Below are 24,381 nucleotides of genomic sequence, written 5' to 3'. Positions count from 1 at the left end.
TTATAATAGGGAAAATATTTACTCAATTATGGAGAGACCCATATAGGTGCATGACAGTTAGTGCCAAGTGGTTTCAGCAACCTACAATCACAACTTAGTAATGGCATTACTTACACTGAATTCATATCAAAACCTTAGTTGTTCAAATAGCATTCATAACAGAAGCCAACACTTCTGATTTACTTAAGGGAGAGATGGGATACTCACTGCATCTTTATCTTCCTCTGTTTTTTGCTTGGGATGCCCATTTGATGACTATACTTGCCACAAACAACTCCAAGATGCTTAATATAAACAGATATTCTGAAAGGAGTTTACCACTTTTCTGTATCCAAAAAGAAAATGTACATTCCTTAGATATTTTTCTGTTGGTAATTGAAAAATAATAAAGATATCATAAAATTGAAGAAGAAAAATAGAAGAGAAAAACCAACCACCATATTGTCCACCCTCAAAATAGAATTTTAAATATTTTAAAATCATAATTGTAAATGATAATTATTGAGGATGATGATAAACTAATCTATTTCTGCGAAATGGATGATGAGAATCATCGATTGTGTTTTCCTGTTTATTGTTGTGGATAAGATCAGGAAATTTTCACCAAGGCCAATAAATCTCTGGAGACGATGGAATTGTGACATTCTTGATGTTTAGTGTTATACAACTTATTTAGTAGAGAAATGTATACAAATCTACCCTGTTGATATAAAAGGACACTAAAGGGAAATAGTGAAAGAAAAGAATATTTGGACGTGTAGCCTGAACTCAACACAAGGGCTTATGTGTCCTGGGGGTAGGGATTTCTTCCTGGAATTATGCTTCTGTGCGCAATAGACCCATATCCTCACAGTATAGTTGGATTGGAAACAAGAATACAGAATCTGTAATATTGAAAGCCCAAGCCTCTTCAGTACTCAATGCACTTTTATGACAAGGTCACCATGGGCTACTCAAATCAGTGGTTAGTAATGACACCATTTAATAGTAAATGATCCGTGGCAGTGGAAACTAAGGGCACACTGATAGACTGATGAGATACTCCATGACTCTGTTAACTAAGGGTTTGGAGTCAATATTGAACCTTTGGATCCCGGTGGTTTTGAATAACTTGAGAGGGTAAATGGGGAAGGGCCTTCAGGAGGAAGATCCTGGATTTCCTACTAATGTGAATATTGATGGTTTAAGAGATAAATTAGAAAAATGAAAAAGTCAACATTATAATTACAGATCAATCCAATAAAGTCATCCATTCTTGTTATACAAATATAATCTTAAGCAATATCTTTATGTTTCTATTTATTTAAGATACCACTTTAAGGTATCCATCAGGGTATGTGTCATAAAATATTAGTATTCTCTGCAACAGGAAAATGCTGCAGTAAAATGATGTGTCACTGAATTGACTTTTGTAAAAGCTCAATTTTGTGGGGTAAGATAATTTAGAACTTAAGACCATCCTACATTAGAAAAAATGATCTGTGACTAGCCATGTGACTCTGAGCAAGTAATTTGAAATTTCCAAACTCATTTCTTTATCGAATCAGAGATATAAATCATTCCCCAAGGAGACTGGCAGTTGCACACTGTAAAATCACTTTCAAAGCCACATAGAAGTAAGAAAAACCCAGCAAAATGCAAACTGGTATATTTTTTGCAACTAGATAATTAACCAAGAGTTTTGGATGTTGAAGTAAGGAGAGTTTACTCAATTAGTTAGGAACTTAAATACAGGCAATATCCAATGGGCTCAATTTAGAAAAGTTGATTTCTAAGTATTGGTCAAAGTCCCTACCATTTTGCCCTTTGTCAAGCCCTGGACAGATGGCATAGAGAAGGACAGAAATCCTAGAGAAGACTTTGACCCTTATGGCTTCAATCTCTACACAACTTGCTTATCTCTGACTTCTATCTTCTTGATCTCCCAGCCCCTTCTCTCTACACCAACAAATGTATGTAAATAAATGCACATATGTCCACAGTTCTACATGAATGGAAAAATAGATATACACAGATATTGAAATACAAATAGGAACACACATAGATTTCCACAGACCTGCTGAAAGACTGACAGACTGAAATCAGGCAGTGCAAAAATGTCCACATAGTCAATGAACAAAATAGAACTGAGTACACAGTCATTTAACATTACATACGTGTACAGAAACTACAGCCCTGACATTGAACATAAGCCCCTGGGCATCATAGGTACGTAAATATGCCAATTCCTTCTTGGAAGATCAAGTCTTGCTATAACAAACTTGACCTTTTAAGGCTTGGGAGAACTGACCTCAGAGATGCAGGTACCTGGAGTAAACTGAGCTGCCCATGATAAAATTACCATGTCCATCAGGTGAGTCCAGAATTGAATATAATGCTTAGTCACTCAAAATGCATCTATTAATATTTATAGTACCTTTCATTTGTTTACTTGAGGTTTTGGGTGGTCTTAGGTTTAGAAATAAAACCTGTAGTTTGATTCACATTTTTAACAGATGCATATACCACGAAGTAAACTAACGGTGAGGGTCACCTCCATGACTTGCATTGTACTTAAGTACTCTGATCACTTAGTAAATATTTAACATATAATTCTAAAATTGTGATAAAATTATCACAGAAATCTGATACTTACATGTGGCCAAATAGGATTTTTTATATTTATATTATATAATACAAACTCAAGTGATAGTAAAAGCAGACCAATTACCGAAATACAGGCACTTATGATGTTTGCTACTAAAGCATAAGATGCCTGCAACAGAGAAAAAGAATCATTTGGTCACTGGAAATTTTCCATATGCATCATTGACAAGTATATTAAAGTAAAAGTTTTACATAAATTTTGATCTTTTCAGTATAGTAGGATCATTACAAAGACTGACAGAACTGCAGATTTGTCAGACTCCAATAGAAATAAACAATTTTGGAGATGATAAAACTTTTGATGTAATGAACAAGTTTATTTTTTCACTGACAAATAATTTATTGAATGTGTATTCTATACTCTGCTATCTGTGCTCTGATAAAAAGGCAGAAAAGAAATGGTCTTTGTACTCAAGGAATTTTCAGACTATTGAGGAAGACAAACAAGTGCCTGTTAAATGTGAATAGAATGTAAAAATGTGTTAACGATGTAGGCAAATTCATAGTGCCATATAGTTTCAGATTATTAGAGAGCTAATATTTCAGGAGTCAGTTATGGTTTATTTTAGAGTGGAAGAAGGAGAGCTGTAGAAAATATTGTTGGAAAGGCAGGTGCTATCTAGCTTGACTTAGGATTTTATCTTGAAGATGGTGGAGAACTGCATTCATACATATAATGTTGCCATATAATTGTACTTTGTCCATGTATAGGATCAGAGAAGTGATATGATATTAAGAAGATTCTTTTTTATTATATTTGTTTTCTTGTCTACATTTGAATTTATATATATATATATATATAAATTGTGTGTGTGTGTATATATATATATATATATATATATATATATATATAATTACCATCATAAAAATTATGGCCATGATGTGAGTCCATAATTGAATATAGTGCTTAGTCACTCAAAATGTCACTATATATATATATATATATATATATATATATATACACATGCATACATACACACACACACATATTCTCTACAAACTAGACAATACCTATATATATATACATGCATACATACACACACACACACATATTCTCTACAAACTAGACAATACCATTCTGGTTATAGAAACAGGCAAATATTTCCTGACAAAGACACCAAAAGCAATTGCAACAAAAGCAAAAATTGAAAAATGGGATCTAATAAACCAAGGAGCTTCCACACAGCAGAAGGAAACCATCAACAGAGTGAACAGACAACCTCCAGAATAGTAGAAAATTTTTGCAAATTCTGCATCTGACAAAGGCCTAATATCCATCATCTATTTAGGAACTTAATTTAAGGAACTTAAAATTTTTGCAAATTCTGCATCTGACAAAGGCCTAATATCCATCATCTATTAGGAACATAATTTAAGGAACTTAAATTCACAAAGGGAAAAACCAAACAACTCCATTAATAACTGGGCAAAAGACAGGAACAGGCATTTTGCAAAAGACATACCTGTGGCCAACCAGCATATGACAAAAAGCTCAACATCACTGATCACTAGAGAAATGCAAATCAAAACTACAATGGGATATCATCTTAACACTATGGGTGAGAGTGTAAATTACTTCAACCAGTGTGGAAGACAGTGTGGTGATTCCTCAAAGACATAAAAACAGCACTACAATTCAACCTAGCAGTACCATTACGGAGTATTTATCCAAAGGAATATAAATCATTCTGTCATAAAGGCACATGCATGTTTATGTTCATTGCAGCATGATTCACAATAGCAAAGACATGGAACCCACCTAAATGCCCATCAGTAGTAGAATAGACAAATAAAATGTGGTACATATACACCATGGAATACTACGCAGCCATAAAAAAGACAAGATCATTTTCTTTGCAGGAACATGGAAGGAGCTGGAGGCCATTATCCTTAGCAAACTAATGCAGGAACAGAAAACCAAATACTGCATGTTCTCACTTATAAATGGGAGCTAAATTATGAGAACACAGGAACACATATAGGGAAACAATATACTGGGGCCTATTGGAGGGAGAGGGTGGGAGAAGGGAGAGGATGAGAAAAAAAAATAGGTACTAGGCTTAATACCTCGGTGACAAAATAATCTGTAAAACAAACCCCCATGACATAGGTTTACCTATATAACAAACCTGTACATGTAGCCCTGAACTTAAAGTGAAAGTTATAATTGACAGATATGTGTAGTCATAGGATTCCCTCTCTGCCTGGGTCTGAACGGAACCTCAGGCTAGCCTCTGAAGATTGATGGGGCCTCTGCTCAACTGCTAGTGTCAGGCAGAGCCAGATGCTTTGCTCCAGAGATATGCACATATACTGGCTTGCCATTCAGTCTGATAAATCCTTATGCAGAACTCTGAGGCTGGGTTACTGCTTAGCTAATCAGGTTGAGCAGGGCCAGAAGCTACCATCTGTAGTAATGTCCAGAAGCAGACTTGCTTCCCAGCCTGAGAGAGCCTAATGCAGAGCTATGATGCTGAGCGTCAAAGCTAGACAGACTTGAGCCTGGCAAATCTCTCAACTGTGCTTTCTGCAGAGACATGCTTTTGGCTAATCTCTCTGGTCAGATGCCTCTGCTGACCAGAATACAGAGCTGCAGCCAAGATTCATGTGCTGGTTGCTGTGGGCCCCACCCTTCTGTATCTATATAGTGTACACCTGTGTGTGGATACTTCCAATGTTCCCCATTTGGCAAGACAGAAGTGGGCTTCCTGCAAAGCATCCAAGAATGCTGAGGAAGCTGGATTTTCACCATGGGTTCCCTTTTTATTCTCTTGTAGAAATCTTGGGCCTAAGGGAACCCTTTCTGTGTGGTACTATGCCATTATTGTGGAGAGGTGACATGGTCAAAGGGAAACCATTTCTTTCACTTTCTAATGTGGCTTTTTGCAGTTTGATGGTCCAGGAGAGTGTCTTTACATTACTTCCAAGTTCTGAGAAGTTCCTGAAGATACACTTGTCTGTGGATAGATGCTAGCTGGGCTTTATATGAGGAGGACTGGAGCCAAGAAACTCCTATCTTGCCATCTTGATGATGTCATTTTCCAATTTGTCTTCTTTAACCTGTTCATGCAGTGGCTTACATTAATTAATTATTAAATATTGAACAAACTTGACATACTTAGAGTAAACCCTAGTTACTTGTGGTGTATAATTCTTTTGATAGATTGAAGAATTCAGTTTGCTAATATTTTGTTGAGGATTTCTACATCTATGTTTTCGAGAGATATTGGTCTGCAGTTTTCTTGTAATATCTTTGCTTTTGTTGTTTGGGTAATCCTGGCTTCAAGAATAAGTTAGTAAGCATTCCTTCTGCTTCTGTTTTCTGAAAGAGATTGTAGGAAATTGCTACAATTTCTTCCTTAAATGGGAGAATTCACCAGTGAGTCCATCTGGGCCATTTGTTTTGGTAGGTAGTAACCATTGGTTCAATTTCTCTAATAAGATGTAACCTTTTAAGATTGTCTAGTTCTTCTTCTGTGAGTTTGGTAGATTGTGTATTTTAAAGAATTGATGAATTTTGGGCTACCAAATTCGTGGATATAGGATTCTTTTATTATCCTATTATCCTTTTAGTGTCCATGGGATCTGTAGTCATGCCTTCTTTTTTGTTTGTGATATTAGTCATTTGTGTCTTCTCTCTGTTATGTCTAGTAAGGAAATGTAGGTTTATTGATTTTCTTGATATTTCGAAAGAACCAGATTCTGGTATTATTGATTTTTCTCTACTGATTTTCTATTTTATTTTCTTTGACTTCCACCCTAATTTTTATTACTTATTTTCTTCTGCTACTTTGGATTTAATATTGGCTTTCCTTTTTCTTCTTTTCTAAAGTGAAAGCTTTAGATGGTTAGATATTTTTTCCTTTCTACTATATTTACCCAATGCTATACATTTCCTGCTAAGCATTGCTTTTATTACCTTCAACCAATTTTGATAAGTTGTATTTTTATTTTCTTTTATTTCAAAATATTTTAAAATTTCATTGCAATTTCTTCTTTAATCAGTTTGTTGTTTAGCAATATGTTGTTTAATCTCCAAGTATTTTGTTATTTTACAGACATCTTTCTGGTATTGATTTGTATTTTCATCATAGTGTGATCTGAGAGCATAAATTGTACAATAGTTATTTAAAAAATTAGCATGCATTTTATAACTCAGAACATGGTCTATCTTAGGAGATGTTATAAGTGTCCTTGAGAAAAATGTGTTATTTTATTGTATGAGTATTCCATTGATGTCAATTATATCCAGCTGATTGATGGTGCTGTTGAATTCAATTCTGTACATAATTTTCTGCTTGCAGATGTATTTATTACCTACAGGTGTTAAAGTCTTCAACTCTAATAGTGGATCCATATATGTCTCTTTGTAGCTGTATCAGCTGCTGCCTCACGTATTTTATTATTTAGTGGTTGGTCACATACACACTGAAGATTGTTGTGTCATCTTGGAGAATTGACCCCTTTGTCATGTAATTTCTCCTTTATTCCTGATAATTTTACTTGCTCTGAAGTCTGCTCTGTTTGAAGTTAATATAGTTCCTCCCACTTTCTTTCGATTAGTGTTAGTATATGATATCTTTTTCCATCCTTTTTCTTTCAATCTATATGTCTTTATATTTAGAGCAGGTTTCTTGTAGACAACATATTGTTGAATATTTTTTTTTGTTCCATTCTTCAAAAATCTTTGTCTTTTGATAGGTGCATTTAGATCACTGATGTTTATGGTGATTATTGATAGAGATGGATTAACATCTGTCATATATTTATTAATGTTTTCTATTCATTTCCTTTGTTCTTGCCTGTTTTTTTTTTTTCAGATTATGCTGTTTTTCTACCTTTTTATTGGCTTAAATGAACATTTTATGGGATTCCATTTTCTCTTATTTATTAGCAAATCAAATGTTTTAAAAAAACTTCTTAAAGTAGTTACCACAGTGTTTTCAATACACATTTACAACTAATCCAACTCTATTTGTCAAATAACAATATGCTACTTGACAGATAGTGCAAGTATCCCATATTAACAAAGCAGTCCTAATTCTTTCCTCTCATCTTTTGTATCGTTGCTTTCTTTCATTACACCTATTCATAGGGTATTATCATTGAATACATTACTGCTATCATCATTTTTAACAAACTGTTAAATATAAGAAAAAATAAATTTTAGTTTTTTATCTTCACTTTTTCTTTCTCTAATTATCTTTATTTTCTTTATTAAGTTCTGAGTCTGATGAATATCAGTTTTTTGACTTCTGAAAAAGTTTGTTTTAACATTTCTTGAAAGGCAGGTTTACTCTCAACAAATTTCTTCAAATTTGCTTGTCTGAGAAAGTCTTCATTTCTCCTTCACTTCTGAAGTGTAATTTCATAGAGTGCAGAATTCTAGGTTGGCATTTCTATAAATACTTTATTTAACTCCATTCTTATTAGTTGCATGGCATATAATAAGGAATCCTATGTAATTATTATCCTTGACCCTCTATAGGTATTTTATTTTTTATTTATTTTTGACTTCTGATATGGTTTGGATCTGTGTCACTGTCTAAATCTCATGTTGAATTGCAATCTCTCATGTTGGAGGTGGGGCCTCGTGAGAGGTGATTAGATCATAAGGGCAGATTTACCCCTCTGTTCTCATGATAGTGAGTGAGTTATCATGAGATCTGGTTGTTTAAAAGTATGTGGCACCTTCCCCCACATTGGTCATGCTCCTGCCATGTAAGATATGCCTGCTTCTCTTTCACCTTCTGCCATGATTTTAAGTTCCCTGAGGCCTCCCCAGAAGCCAAGCAGATGCTGTCCTGATTCCTATACAGCCTGTGGAACTGTAAGTCAATTAAACCTCTTTCTTTATAAATACCCCTGTCAGGTATTTCTATATGGCAGTGCAGGAACAAACTAATACAACTTCTTTCAAGATTTTTTTAACTTTGATTTTCTGCTCTTTAAATATAATTTTCCTAAGTGTATATATTTGGCAATTACTCTGCTTAGTGTCCTGTAAGTTTCTGTAGTTTGGTCTGATATTAATTTTATGAAATTCTCAGTCATTATTGCCATAAACATTTCTTCTGTTCCTTCTGGTTCTTTTTTTTGTTTGTTTTTGCATTCCCATTATGCGCATATTACTTCTTTTGTCTTTATCTCACAGTTCTTGGATTTTTTTGTCCTGTTTTTGTTTTCAGTTTTTTTCCCTTTACTCTTCAGTTTTGGATGCTTCTGTTTACTGATCCTTAAACTCACTAACTCTTTTCTCAGACATGTCCAGATTACTAATGAGCACATCAAAGGCATTCTTCATTTCTGTTATGTTTTTTACTTCTAGCATTTCCGTTTTATCATTCCTTAGTATTTCTATTTCTCTGCTTACATTTCCTATCTGTTTTTGCATGTTGCTCACCTTTTCCCGTTAGATTTCTTAGCGTATTAATCATAGCTTTTCTAAATCACAGTGTGATAATCCCAACACCTCTGTTACATCTGTTTTTTTTTTTTTCATTGTACTTTAAGTTCTGGTGTACATGTGCAGATTTTGCAGGATTGTTGCATAGGTACACACATGCCATGGTGGTTTGCTGTCTCTATCCCCCCATCACCTACATCAGGCATTTCTCCCAGTTTTATCCCTCCCCAACCTCCTCGCCCCAACACTGTCTCTCCCAGTTGCAGATGATGCAACAGCAAATTGAAGCCTCAATTTCTAGTTTCAAGGGGAAAGCAGAAGCAGGTTCTGTCCGTTTGGAATGATGAGCCTTTCCCAGAGTCACAGATTTAGAGGGGAGTAGGGCCAGGACAGTTTCAGAGCAGCTTCCCAGGCATGTGGACCTGGGGCTAAGAGGGGAAGCAAATGGCATCTGAGCAAGAAGGTAGCCAAGGACCGCCTTTCTCACCCACCCAGATGGGGCCAGCACATGCCTATGGCAGAACAGAGGCTGGCTCAGCCCTGTCAGGAACTGGGGCATCCACAGTCAACTGGGTACCAAGGATGCCTGGAAACAGGCTTGCCTTCTGTGGCCAAGGGATGCACATGTCCTTCAGGAGGGCTCAACAGATGCAACAGCTGCCACTGGGCCAGGTGGGGTGGCTTGTGGCTCTGGGTGTCCCAGAGAGTTAGGCAGTGTGCCCTTTCTATTCATGGGTTCAGCTGTGTGGAGTCCTGCCTCACTTTCATTAGTTAACTCATTCAAAGATTCTGGGAGGGACATCTGGTATGGCTGGCTTGCTGCTGGAGTCCTCAGGCAAGCTGGCCTGATACCAGGTTAGCAGGTAAGTGGCCCTGAATCCTGGTTCTGTGGGGTTATACCTGTAGCCTTGATATACCAGGGTGGATGTGTTGATTGGATTGTAGGGATGGGCCTGGATTCTGTGTCGATGGGGGCCAGCCTGAAGCCTGAATTTACAAGAGCTGACCTGACACTGGTATGAACCTTGAATGTGAATCTTCAGGGGTCATTCACATATTGCAATGGGCCTGGCATCTGAGACCACAGACATGGGCCTGTAGTCTGAGTTCATGGGGCTGACCTGGTACTGGAGCAAGTCTAAACCAATTCTGTAGGGATGAGTCTGGGTTCTGAGTTCATGGGAATTGAAATTGAGCTTGGGTCTGTAGGGGTGGTCTTGGTGCCTCAGTCCATGTGGCTCATTTTGGCAACAGAGTCCACTGGGGTGGGCCTAGACCTTGGGTCTGCTGGAACAGGCCTAGACCCTGGGTCCTCTGGAGACCTGAGCTACAGAGACTGGCCTGCAGCCTGGGGTTGGCCTGGTGCTGGGGCAGGTGTGGAGTCTGGGTCCATAGGACTAGTCTGGAGTCTAGGATGGTTTGAACTGAACTTGTGCCTGGCGTCACTGGAGATGGTTTTATGTCTTATTGTGTATATTTTCAGTTATGTGTTCAAGTGACTTCTATGGAAATTTCAATTAGCATATTAATTTTTAAAAATCTATAATTTCTATCTCTTGATATTCTGTATTTGGTAAGAGATCACTTTCATGCTTTCTTTTAATTCTTTAAACAATTTTTTTTTAGTTCTCTGACAATACTTAAAAGATCTAATTTAAAGTGTTTGAGTAGTAAGTAACAAATTTTAGCGCCCATAGGAATATTTTTCTGTTGGTTGCTTTTTTTCTCCTATGTACATAAAATATGTTTCAGTTCCCTTGCATGTTTTATAGTTTTTAGAAAAATTGACATTTCACATAATATATTACAGCATATTTGTTATTTAATTGCTTCCTCACCTTCAGGGTTTGCTATTTTTGCTTTTTTTGTTGTGTTTTTCTTATTCCTTCTTCTTTGTTAAGTTTCCAGGATTAATTCTGTAAATATTTTATTCCTCAGTGTCAAGCCCATGGGTTATCTGCTTCCTAGGAGCCACCCTGACTCAGTGTAATTTAATATTGGTTGATAATCCTTTGCCAAGGATAGTGTGTATGAGAATATGTGCTTAAAACTTCAGTTAGTTTATACAACAGCCTTAGCTTTCACTTCTTCTTTGCCTAGGTCCTGAGAGTCAGCCTGAAGTAAATGAGTGGTGGGCCTTTCTTCTTTCTCAGCTGTCTCCTGGGCATGCACATGGCTTTCTGTGTTTGTGAGGGACTTTAAAGCTCCAACAATATGTCAGAGCTTTTCAAAGCTCCTTATGATTATCTAGATATTCAGGATTTTCTTTTAAATTTCTGACCAAGCTCTTATTTACCTGAATTCATAGTTTTATTCAGCTGTGCTTTTCCTAGCAGATTGATATTGTTTAAGCCATCCAGTGGTAAGACTTTTTTTCACTGAGCTGAAATCTTTGTCCAAAAAATAGCCAAAATATCCTGGGAACAGAGGTGCAATTTCAGACAAAATATCAACTGTGCTCAGATGATAGCACTTTTAATAGAGCATCACATGACATCAGTCCTCTCAGCTGGTTGCTATACTGCTGGCTTTTAATACATACTCTGCCAATGAGCTTCAAGGGAGAGGGAATTGAAATAGCCTCAAATGACAACATTATAGATCTCTCCATCTTTCTGAAGTTTACTAGTATCTCAGATAACTTTCTGTTTTAGCTGTGGCTTTGATTAATTTCCAATGCTCTGAAATCATTACTTTTGGTTGTTTTGTCAGTGCTTTCTCTGTTTTTGCTAAAGGAAGATTTCATGGTGTTCTCAGTCTGCCATTCCAGAAGTCAATCTCTTAGCATTTACATACATAATTATTCTAATTTCTTATTCTTTTACCTCACTTCCTATCAATATAAAATGTAATACTCACTAAATGGAATCAACATAATCCAGACTCTTTTAAACACCTCATACGCAGTAGACCCCATACAATTAAAAGTTCCTAGACATGTGAAGAAAGAAGCAAGAAAAAAGAAGGTAGTAACAGAAACTAGGTCATTTTAAGATAGCTATATTTATGTCTTCATTGAATTTTCATTTGCATTAAATGATTTATCATGTAGAAATTTAACTTATTAACTTCATACATCCCAAGTTATTTTTATAACTAATGAAATATAACAGTGACCAAAAAAAAAAAAAAAACAAAACAAAAAACCTGAAGACATCACCTTACCTGACTTCAAACTATACTACAAGGCTACAGTAATCAAACCAGCATGGTACTGGTACCAAAACAGAGATATAGAACAATGGAACAGAACAGAGGTCTCAGAAGTAACGCCACACATCTACGACCATCTGACAAACCTGACAAAAACAAGCAATGGGGAAAGGATTCCCTGTTTAATAAATGGTAATGGGAAAACTGGCTAGCCATGTGCAGAAAGCAGAAACTGGACCCCTTCCTGAACCTTACACTAAAATTAACTGCAGATGGATTAAAGACTTAAACATAAGACCTAACACCATAAAAACCCTAGAAGAAAACCTAGGTGAAACCATTCAGGACACGGGCATAGGCAAGGACTTCATGACTAAAATACCAAAAGCATTGGCAACAAAAGCCAAAATAGACAAATGGAATCTAATTAAACTTAAGAACTTCTGTACAGCAAAAGAAACTATCATTAGAGTGAACTGGTAACCAACAGAACAGGAGAAAATTTTTGCAATCTACCCATCTGACAAAGGGCTAATATCCAGAATCTACAAAGAACTGAAACAAATTTACAAGAAAAAAAACAACTCCATCAAAAAGTGGGCAAAGGATATGAACAGATACTTCTCAAAAGACATTTATGCAGCCAACAAACATATGAAAAAAGCTCATCATCACTGGTTATTAGAGAAATGCAAATTGAGATACTATCTCATACCAGTTAGAACGGCAATCATTAAAAAATCTGGAGACTACAGATGCTGGAGAGGATATGGGGAAATAGGAACACTTTTACACTGTTGGTGGGAGTGTAAATTAGTTCAACCATTGTGGAAGACAGTGTGATAATTCTTCTAGGATCTAGAAATAGACATACCATTTGAACCAGCAATCCCATTACTGGGTATATACCCAAGGAATGATAAATCATTCTATTATAAAAACACATGCACATGTATGTTCATTGCAGTACTGTTTACAATAGCAAAGACTTGGAACCAACCCAAATGCCCATCAGTGATAGAATGAATAAAGAAAATGTGGGACATATATACCATGGAATACTATGCAGCCATAAAAATGGATGAGTTCATGTCCTTTGCAGGGACATGGACGAACCTGGAAACCATCATTCTCAGCAAACTGACACAAGAACAGAAAACCAAAAACCACATGTTGTCACTCACAAGTGGGTGTTGAACATTGAGAACACATGGACACAGGGAGGGGAACATCACATACCAGGGCCTGTTGGTGGGTGTGAAGGCTAGGGGAGAAATAGCAGGGGATGGGAGGATTAGGGAGGGATAACATTAGGAGAAATACCTAATGTAGATGACGGGGTGATGGATGCAGCAAACCACCATGGCACGTGTATATCTATGTAACAATCCTGCACGATATGCACATGTACCCCAGAACTTAAAGTAAAATAATAAAAAAAAGAAAAACAAACAGAAAAACCCAATGACTTCAGTAACTAGCACGTATTCTGTTTTTATTTGAAAATGTAATGGAAACTTACATTTCTTATATTTTAAAAATCTATTCTTCAATTATATGTAGGTTTCTAGTGACACAGAGACAATGCTGCCTACTCGCTGACTTTCCTTCTTTTTGCAAACACAACTCTAGAACTGTTATAAGCATTCTGACTTACCAAGAATGGTGAACGTCTCTTTTCTAACAATACTGCAAAGGCTCCTGAGAAGATAAACTGGAAACAAAGATCACATTTATTAATTCCCAATCATTATGCTTATGTATAAACTTAAAAAGTAGGAGAATTCTGGAATGTTTTAACATAAAGAATATGAGACCATTGAGAAAATCATCCCGGACATAATTCCAGGATGTTTAATATTTGTGGAGATGGGAGAAAGCCATAAAGTCTCTGGTTACTAATATAATGTATGTATTGGAAATAGAATCTCAGGGCATTCTGAAGTGACTTTACGGAAAAAGGAGTATCAGTGTTTCCATAGTTTTTGTCAATCACAACTTAATTAAGTCCATATGTGAATTATAAGAAAATGCACCCAATTAATGAATTTACTACTGTGCAATGTTATATCTCGGTGACTTCATGTGAAAATACTTTTAATGTAATGCTTAAATATTTTATTAATAGAAAATGTCATTCATAAAATATCAATGATTCAGTTTACATATTTAAATATAAGAATTACATAATGTCTTCCATAAGTAGCTTGTTCTGAGATCTTGCATCATTTCGTGACACTTGTTAGAAAGATGGCAATTATGGTGTATCAGAAATTTATTTTTCTCACTGGTGCAACATTTACAAATACATAAAACTTTCCACAGCATTAAGCAACAAACAGGTCAGTTAGTAGTATGGGAAAGGGATGTTCTTTTCCCAGAAAAATCTGGAAACTAACATGTCAATACTAAATAGAATTTTGAAGTAAAGAGGATCTGTGTTTGAGTTCTTTGTTCTTTGCTTTCTCTGTGACTCAGGAAAAATTATTTAACCTATAACTTAGTTTTGCTTTTTCCATTGGTAAAATGAGGATATTCTGTTACATTGTTTTATTGTGATAGTGTTGTAATAGTTGCATATAATGTTTCAACTTTTTTTTTGTGGCAAATTAGGGGCTTGTAGCACACTCTAGCCACTTGGAAATAAGAAAACAGTGCATAAGGATAAATTCTGTAAGCTTTAATTCAAGAAGGAAAATAGAAACTCACTGGTGTTGTTAAGGACACCCAGATCCTAGGGAAAAGGGCATGGGCAAACAGTCCCTGTGATGGTGTCTGGCTGATAAAAGTGAGTGAAGTCCCAGTGTGTGAGAGAAGCAGAGAGCCTCCTTCTGTGACTCATCTTTCCATTGGAAATCTAAGCAACCCAGGCTGAGGGTGAGCATTTTGTTTCTCCCAAGCTCTGGAGCTAACTGGAAAAGCTTGGAGATACAGAAAGGGAAAGACGCTGGGAAAAGCTGCAGACATTTTCCCAAACCCAGGCCCCATCGCAGGCCATCATTTTTTTTTTTTTTTTTTTTTTTTTTTTTTTTTTGAGACGGAGTTTCGCTCTTGTTACCCAGGCTGGAATGCAATGGCACGATCTCGGCTCACCACAACCTCCGCCTCCTGGTCTCAGGCAATTCTCCTGCCTCAGCCTCCTGAGTAGCTGGGATTACAGGTACGTGCCACCATGCCCGGCTAATTTTTGTATTTTTAGTAGAGACGGGGTTTCACCATGTTGACCAGGATGGTCTTGATCTCTCGACCTCGTGATCCACCCACCTCGGCCTCCCAAAGTGCTGGGATTACAGGCTTGAGCCACCGCGCCCGGCCCGCAGGCCATCATTTTTAATCTGAGTGTATACAAAGTCAGTCATTCTACTGTGAGCCTGTCGCATGGCCACGTGAGGGTCATAGTCTTGGACCAGAGATTGGAGTTCTTGCCCTGGAGTGGGTTAGGAGGCTCCACAGCTAGAATTGTGGAAAGTGCCTCAGCAGTAAGCACTGGAATTGTGCTCTCCTGTGTTGCAGGCCTGAGGTGGGAGCAGAGCTGCTACAGTTGTGGTTCTTTCTGGCAATGAGACTTTCACCCATAGAATGATTTAGGGAGGATTCCCTCTTTATCTTTTGGAGTAAGTAGTGTCAATACGATTGGTACCAGTTCTTCTTTGAAGGTCTGATAGAATTCTACTGTGAATCCATCTGGTGCTGGATGGGTTTTTTTTGTTAGTAATTTTTTGTTACCTTTTTAATCTCACTGCTTGTTATTGATATGTTTACTGATTCTATATCTTCCTGGTTTAATCTAGGAGGGTTGTGAATTTTCAGGAATTTTCCCGTCTCCTCTAGGTTTTCTAGTTTATGTGCACAAGGTGTTCATAGTAGCCTTGAATTGTCTTTTGTATCTCTGTGGTGTCAGTTGTAATATCTCCCATTTCATTTCTAATTGAGCTTATTTGGATTGTCTCTCTTTTCTTGGTTAATCTTGCTAATGGTCTATCAATTTTATGTACTTTTCAAAAAGCCAACTTTTTGTTTCATTTATCTTTTGTATTGCTTTTCCTCCCAATTTCATTTAGTTCGGCTCTAATCTTGGTTATTTCTTTTCTTCTGCTGGGTTTGTATTTGGTTTGTTCTTGTTTCTCTATTTCCTTGAGGTGTGACCTTAAATTGTCTATTTGTGCTCTTTCAGGCTTTTGATGTAGGCATGTAAGGGTTAAACTTTTTCCTCAGCACTGCCTTTCCTGTATCCCAGAAGTTTTGATAGATTGTGTCACTATTATCACTCAGTTCAAAGAATTTTTGAATTTCTATCGTGATTTCATTGTTGACCCCATGATCATTCAGGAGCAGGTTATTTAATTTCTATGTGTTTTCATGGTTTTGAAGGTTCCTTTTGGAGTTGATTTCCAATTTTATTCCACTGTGGTCTGAGAGAGTACTTCATAGTATTTCAATTTTCCTAATTTATTCAGACTTGTTTTGTGTCCTATCATAATGAATAGAATGTATATTCTGCAGTTGTTGAGTAGAATTGTTCTGTAAATATCTGTTAAGCCCATTTGTTTCAGAGTATAGTTTAAATCCATTGCTCTTTTGTTGACTTTCTGTCTTGATGACTTGTCTAGTGCCGTCAGTGTCCCCCACTATTATTTTGTTGCTATCTCATTTCTTAGGTCTAGTAGTAATTGTTCTATAAATTTGGGAGAGCCAGTGTTAGGTGCATATATTTTTAGGACTGTGATATTTTCCTATTGGACAAGGCCTTTTATTATTATGTAAGGTATTTCTTTGTCTTTTTAAACTGCTCTCCATTTAAAGTTTGTTTTGCTTCATATAGGAATAGTTACTCCTGCTAGCTTTTGGTGTCCATTTGCATAGAATATTCTTTTCTACCCCTTTACCTCAAGTTTACGTGAGTCCTTTTGTGTTGGATGAGTCTCTTGAAGGCAGCAGATAACTTAGTTGGTGAGTTCTTGTCCTTTTTGGAATTCTGTATCTTTTATTCTAATACTGTCTTCTGAATTCTGCATTCCATGACCAGCAGGCTACTTGACATCTCCAATTGAATATTAAATAAATATTTCCAACTCAACATTGTCAAAACAAACTCATCATCTTCCTCTGAAAACCAGTTCTGTACACAGTCTTCCCTGTATCAGTTGATTTCAAGTCATTCCTATGAGCTTCAACAAATACCCTGGCATCATCTTTAACTTCTTTCACACTCTACACCCAATCCATCTATATATTTAATTGGCTCTACCTCAACATACGTCTAAATCATTACTTTTACCACCTTCACTACTAACAACTTTGTTTGAGTCTCACCTGGACTTTTATTTTATACTTTAAGTTCTGGGGTACATGTGCAGAACATGCAGGTTTGTTACATAGGTATACGTGTGCCATGGTGGTTTGCTACATCCATCACCCTGTCATCTACATTAGGTATTTCTCCTAATGCTATCCCTCCCCTATCCTCCACCCTCTGCTATCCCTCCTCACCCCCCTACCCACTGACAGGACCCAGTGTGTGATGCTCCCCTCCCTGTGTCCATGTGTTCTCATTATTCAACACCCACTTATGAGTGAGAATATGGGGTGTTTGGTTTTCTGTTCTTGTGTCAGTTTGCTGAGAATGATGGTTTCCAGCTTTATCCATATCCCTGCAAAGGGCATGAACTCATCCTTTTTTATGGCTGTATAGTATTCCATCACCTGGACTTTTGAAGTAGCTTTCTAAAAAGTCTATTTGGATCCCTTTATTCTCTTTTTAACACAGCAACCAAAATGATTCTTTTAAAACCTAAGCCAGGTTATTTAACTCTGTTTATGAAACACTCTAATAATGACAATTTTAATTATGGTAAAAGCTAAAATCTTTACAATGGCTTACATAGCCCTATATTATCAGGGACCCAATTATTTTTTCTAATTTTTTTTTACTACTATTGCTTTTGCTCACTCTGTTCCAGAAATACCGACTACATTTTTCTAGGAACCCTTCAACCGAAGACTTCATCTGGACTAGACTTCAATCTGACTGTTGTCTCTCCTGAGACCTTCTTTCCCCAGATACCTTTGTGGTCAAAACTATTAATTTTTCAAGTTTGCTCAAATGCCACTATGGTATTTTGAATTCTTGGTCACAATTTTTTACTTTTAGGTAACAATAATATATTTTCATACTCTTGCCATGATCTCATGGTGGTTGGATTATGCTTCCCTACTCTTTAATGTAGGATTTGATGATTTTATTTGTTTAAGCTGGGATTTTAACAAACATGACCCAAGCCAAGGCTTGAAATGGTCTTGTTTTATTAGGATTGTCTTATTATGTTCTTGCCTTTCAACATGAGCACAGTATGTCTCTAGTAGCCACTAGTCGAAAGGCAATAAGATACATATGGAGTGGATCTGGATCTGTCCTATAGCTTGAAACCAGGCCAAGCACAGCTGAATCTCTGCCAAGTCTGCACAACTAGAAAAATAAATGCTTGCAATTGTATGCCTCTGGGTTTTTGGTGATGTACTATATAACCATAGATCATTTTAGAGTCACTTTTTTGATGAACCCTACCTTGACCGTTGAATTTTAGATGATAACAGATATCCCTTTGCCACTTTCCCAAAAATTCTAGTCCCCCTTAGCCTACTCTTTCTCTTCTATAGCCTTATCATCCTTTAACATACCACACTATGCTTGAATAAAAGCTCCATAAGAACTGGGATCTTTGTTTTGTTTGCTAATGTATCTCAGGCACCTAAAACAGTGCTTGGCACATAATGATACTCAGTAAGTACTAGTTGAGTGATCAAACTTCAAATGTGATATTTTCATACTCTTGCCATGATCTCATGATGGTTGGATTATGCTTCACTGGTCTTTAATTTAGGACTCAGGATTCTGTGGGAAACATGGCACATCAACCATCATCATATCCTTCTTTATGATACTCTTTAAAGACAAGGACGCATCACTCATCATACTTTCAGATGCAGTAAAATTCAATTTCAAAATCTCTGTTCAATTTTACCGAATACTTTGTGAATACAACAGGAAGATTTTATTTTTCTTTCCCTACACAAATTGTATATATCCCACTATTTCTGCTGCAATTATGCTCTCTTATTTTTTACTTGCCCCACTGGCAAAATAAATAGCATTTGGGCAGTTGAATAGTCACTAACCACTTTCTGTTTTCCTAAAATGCCCTTTGTGCAGCTTACCATTTTTTTCCATATTCGAGAAGAATGTACAAGGTAGCCTTTTAACAAAATAGGCTTTTATTATTAAATAATATCACTGATATTATTTAGTTTTTGAATCTAAATATTATTTTGCTTTTGAATCTAAGTTTTTTCATACTGGTATATTATTTTCAACCAGATAAAATGAGTTCCTTGAGAATAGAGATTGTACATTTTCAGTGTTCAGTCTCTAGCACACTGCTTGACTGATAAACAGTCATTAAATGTACTAAATAAATTAGAGAATAACAATAAGAAATTTGATTATTTACTCACAAGCAAGGATGACCAAAATGGGTATCCTGTTAATAGTGCAAGAGGAACATACATGGCTCCAAATGCAACAATTTCTGTGAATAACAAATATATCCAGAGTAGTCCCAGGCAGTGAATAAATATGCCAGTCATTATTTGTATGACCTGGAAGAAAATAACACTATCATTCATTACTATTTTAGTTCAACCTTTGAAAGGGATATACATCAAGAAAGAGCCAAGGTGAAAATGGAAGGTGATGACCTAACAGAATTTTAAATTTCTCAACATTCAACTCAGATAAGGAGAATTTATTATTATTTCAGAGCAGTTTGTAGATATAATGACTATGTAAATATCTAATAACATTGTGCTAGGAGTCTGTTTATCTGATTGGTTCAAGGGATTATATAGCATTAGTCCTGGAGTCCAGAAGAATTGATCTCCTTTGAGAATTCATCAGTCCCTGTGTGTCAACAATCCTTGACCTGTATGGTCAAGAATTATTGACCTAGGTCAACAATCCTATGTTCTACAGGCAACTAGACTTGGTGTTTCTGATCTTACCTAGATTTCTCTGATCTTACCAAACCTGCTTTTTGGACTTTTGTTTCTTTTGTTCTTCCCACCTCCATAACATCTATAACTGATTTGTATCATAGTCCTGGGTCCTTTACAAATAAAAGGATAGTGAACCTTTGGGATCTTGGTTTTCTGTCACTTTTCAAAGTGGCTATCACCTGATGTGGAGGTCTCAGATAGTTCGTACCCACTGAAGTTATAGGTCAGCTATGACAGTTTCTGAGACATAGGAGGAGGACAATTCTAAGTTGTATGAAGAGCCCTCTAACATATCACTGTAAGGCCTTTCAGTTAGTTTTCAGATAGGTATTTCTCAGGGGTGCTTTTTTCTGCCACAGCTGAATGAGCCACCATTCTGAACCTCCCTACCTACACCTCCAGGTAAGCACAGGGGTTAAGTTTCAAAAAGCTGAAGGAGCAGGACTGGGGTTCCTAACTTAGCATCTTTTGCCTTACTGCAACTGTATTTTCACAATGCTGGGGATTCTTGACACATTTTTCTCACAGATTTTCTTAAAACACTGGACACCGCTACTTGAAGTTTGATATGAGCTTCTGTTTTGGTGTGTGATTCTGGGGAGAACCAAGAAGTGGCTAATTAATGAAAATACTATTCTCACTTACAGATTAACCCCTAGGCAACACAGAACTATGCATTTAGAGGTATTTCAGGCAGTCTGTGGCAGGAAGCAAAGGGAAATTGGAATGGATAGGACTTTTTCCACTGACTGACATGCTGTACACATTTCATCTCCTTGCTTGGCGTGGAACACAATGACTTTCTCTGAAGTCTGAGTTTAGTGAAGGATGTGGAATTAAAAAAAAAACACTTTATTTTTAAGTAATTATAAATTCATACAAATTTTCGAAACAAGTATGGACAAGTCCTTGCGTCCTGAATCCAGATTCTCAGAATAGTTGCATCTTACATAACTATATGACAATATCAAAATTAGGAATCAACTTGGTACAGTGTGTGTGTGCAGTTATGTGTCATTTTAGCACCTAAGCATATTTGCATAGTCACAACTATAATCAAGATACAGAACTATTCTGTCACCATAAAGATAACCCTCATGCTCTATCTTTATAGATATTCTTTTAAATATTTCAAGGCTTGTTTTATGACCCCAAAACACAGTTTTTTTGGTTAATGTTCCATGGGCACTATTTAAGTTTCCTGGGTTTTCTTTTTATTTTATTTATCTCAAACTGGGTGTCCAGGTGAGATATACTTACTAATGTTTTGAAACTGTAGGTTTCAAAACATAAAATAAAAAACCTAGGAATAAATGTGTATTCTTAAGAGCAAAGACAGAGAATCAACCTAAATGCTCATTAACAGTAGACTAGGTAAAGAAAATGTGGTACATATACACTATGGAATACTCTGTAGCCATAAAAATGAATGAAATTATGTCTTTTGCAGCACCATGAATAGAGTTGGAGGCCATTATCCTAAGTGAACTAACACATGAACAGAAAACTAAATACTACATGTTCTCACTTATAAGTGGGAGCTAAATGTCCAGCATACATGAACACAAGAAAGGAACAACAAATGTCAGGACCTACTTGATGGTAGAAGTTTGGGGCAGGGTGAGGATCAAAAAACTACCCATTAGGTACTATGCTTATTACCTGGGTGATTAAATAATCTTTATAACAAACCCTCAAAACACACAATTTACTATATAACAAACCCAAACATATACACCTGAACCTAAAAGTTAAAAAAAAAAAGTAAAAAAAAAAAAAAAAACAAAACAGAGTATATATTCTGATGTTAGCTATTTTAAAAACATTAATTATATCTTACTGGTATTGTGTTCTTATATATACTTGTTTTTCTTGTTTATATCCATGAAATTTTTATTTTAAAATTTATTTTATTTTTTATTGGCATAATGTTTATACATATTTGCGGGGTACATGTAATATTTTGCTACATTTATAAAATGTGCAATGATCAAGTCAGGGCATTTAGAATATTTCTATGTGTTGAAAATGTCTCAAATCCCTCTCTTTTAGGTATTTTGAATTGCTTTGATTATTTGGAGACTTTTTTGGTTCCATGCAAATTTTACAATTCTTTTTTCTATTTCTATGAAAAATGATGTTGGTATTTGGATTTGGAATACATTGAAATTGTAGATTTCTTTGGTTAGTGTGGTCATTTTTCCAATCCTTGAGCATGGGATGTCTTTCTGTTTGTTTGTGTTCTCTTCAATTTCTTTTATCAGTCTTCTGTAGTTTTACTTACAGTTTTCCTTTCACATTCTTGGTTAAATTTATTCCTAGGTATTTTATTTTATGTTTTGAAATTGCAGGTTTCAAAACATTAGTAGGCATATCTCACCTGGGCACCCAGTTTGAGATATATGAAATAAAAAGAAAAGCCAGGAAACTCACTACCATATTATTCCTTGGGCTCAAAGGTCCCTAAATTTTATTATTTTTTTATCTGTACTTTTCAGGATCTTCTTGTATTTATCCAAAGTCTTGGATATAAAATCAGTGGTAAGAATAGGGAGAAATGTATTGACTCCATCTTGTCTACAACTGGCAGCTGGAATGTCACAATGCATGAACTAAAATCAGAGCTCTGTGTCTTCTTAAATAACAGTAGATCTCATTAGAAAGACAATAATATGGTTAATAACACATTTTTTAAAATTCTCAAATACATTTCAACTAATTATTTCCCACTACCAAGACCACATAAGTGGGTAAGGGGATTAGGAATCCACATTTTTTAACATCATAACCTTGAAAATGAGGAGAGAAAATATTGGATTCATTGCTTGTTTTGTGTAAGGATCTTTGTCTGATTCTGGCAGAGGATAAGGCAGATCTTAAATAAGTAGAAGTAATGATAGACGTGTGATGTTGGGGATTATCCTGAACCAGACTTTAATCCTGCTGTTTTAATCTTAATCTGGTTCTACCATCCAACAATATGGGTGGATAATGCAAAATCATCCAGCAATATGGGTGAATACCTGCTATATTTGATGAAGTTGACTGAGAAAAGAGTTGTGTGTTTCAGGGGTAATCTTGAAAACATAGTGCTATTGTGACCACTGTTCATAAAGCTGCAGGGTCTGCAGCTTCTCTTGAATGTAGTTTCCACAATCTGCTCATCCCATTTAGAACCATGTCGTCAGCTTAACTTGAAATAATTTATAGATGTCAAAAAGATATTTCTTTGCCCATTTCCAGAGTCAGGGTTTTCTGAGAGCATGAGTGGGTTTAGATGTTGTTGGGTTATTTACATGTAGCTGATAAATTCATAATTTCTGCTTTATTTACATGAGCCTGATAAATAGTTTACGTGTTCAGGCTGAATGTGGAACATGCAGAGGCTACATAACCATTTCGGGACACTTGTATTAACATTCCTCCATTTGAGGAGTTCATATAGAGGTAGTTATAGTCTCTTCCCTTTATATTTAGAAATTGCAACACTATAATCATTTATTCACTCAAGTGGCATTTAGTTCTTACCCCCAACATTCTTGTTTCCTCTCTTATCCACAGACGATTTCGTGGCATTTTTCACTAAGATACAATAAAGGAATGAAGAATAAATGTGTTCCTTTTTCTGTAGGAAAATAGGAAAATAAATTAATGTTAATCATTTTTTTGGAGGTAAGAAACTTAAAACTTTAGAGGGAAATCCAACCTACAGCTGCTTATTTTTCACTACTTTGTGTCCCTTGAGAGGTTTTTCCATGAAACCACCAATATTACTATCTTGACAAATCCATTAGTTACCTCTCAAATTGTTGTTCACTTACAAACCTTAAATTAGACTGTAGTAAATAGAATATGGTGACTGCCCCAATAACATCAATCGCTCTGAAAATTACTCATATCCCCACATTTACGGGGTCAAAAAATTGGACTTTTGGTTGCCATGGTTTATTCTCTTACTCATTGTTGTTCCCTCCAAATTAAAGTCTGGTTCAGGGGCACCTGAGCAGAAGAACCCATGTCACATCCCTCCACCAGATGCAGGGGAGGCTGGAAAATGAAGTGATGTGTTATATTTTGAAAAGGTGGGCTTCATAAGTTAGGAACCAATAAAAATACAGGGAGGG

General features: G+C 36.1%; 1 protein-coding gene across 1 annotated transcript; it reads right to left on the bottom strand.

Annotated features, from left to right (window-relative positions):
• Positions 1–285: 285 nt before the first annotated feature.
• On the bottom strand, positions 286–23,833 carry LOC101028006 (membrane-spanning 4-domains subfamily A member 5-like). Its single transcript, XM_003920466.1, has 5 exons — positions 23,786–23,833; positions 19,718–19,861; positions 13,863–13,919; positions 2,632–2,755; positions 286–320 (listed from the first exon to the last, which is right to left on the bottom strand). Exons 1-5 carry the CDS (start codon positions 23,831–23,833, stop codon positions 286–288), a joined length of 408 nt encoding a protein of 135 aa, XP_003920515.1.
• Between the last annotated feature and the right edge of the window lie 548 nt (positions 23,834–24,381).

This window comes from Saimiri boliviensis, chromosome 6 (genome assembly GCF_048565385.1).
Source record: "Saimiri boliviensis isolate mSaiBol1 chromosome 6, mSaiBol1.pri, whole genome shotgun sequence".
NCBI classification, from domain to species: Eukaryota; Metazoa; Chordata; class Mammalia; order Primates; family Cebidae; genus Saimiri; species Saimiri boliviensis.
The sequence above is the reverse complement of the archived record's forward strand: the minus strand, read 5'-3'. Positions and strand labels throughout refer to the sequence as shown.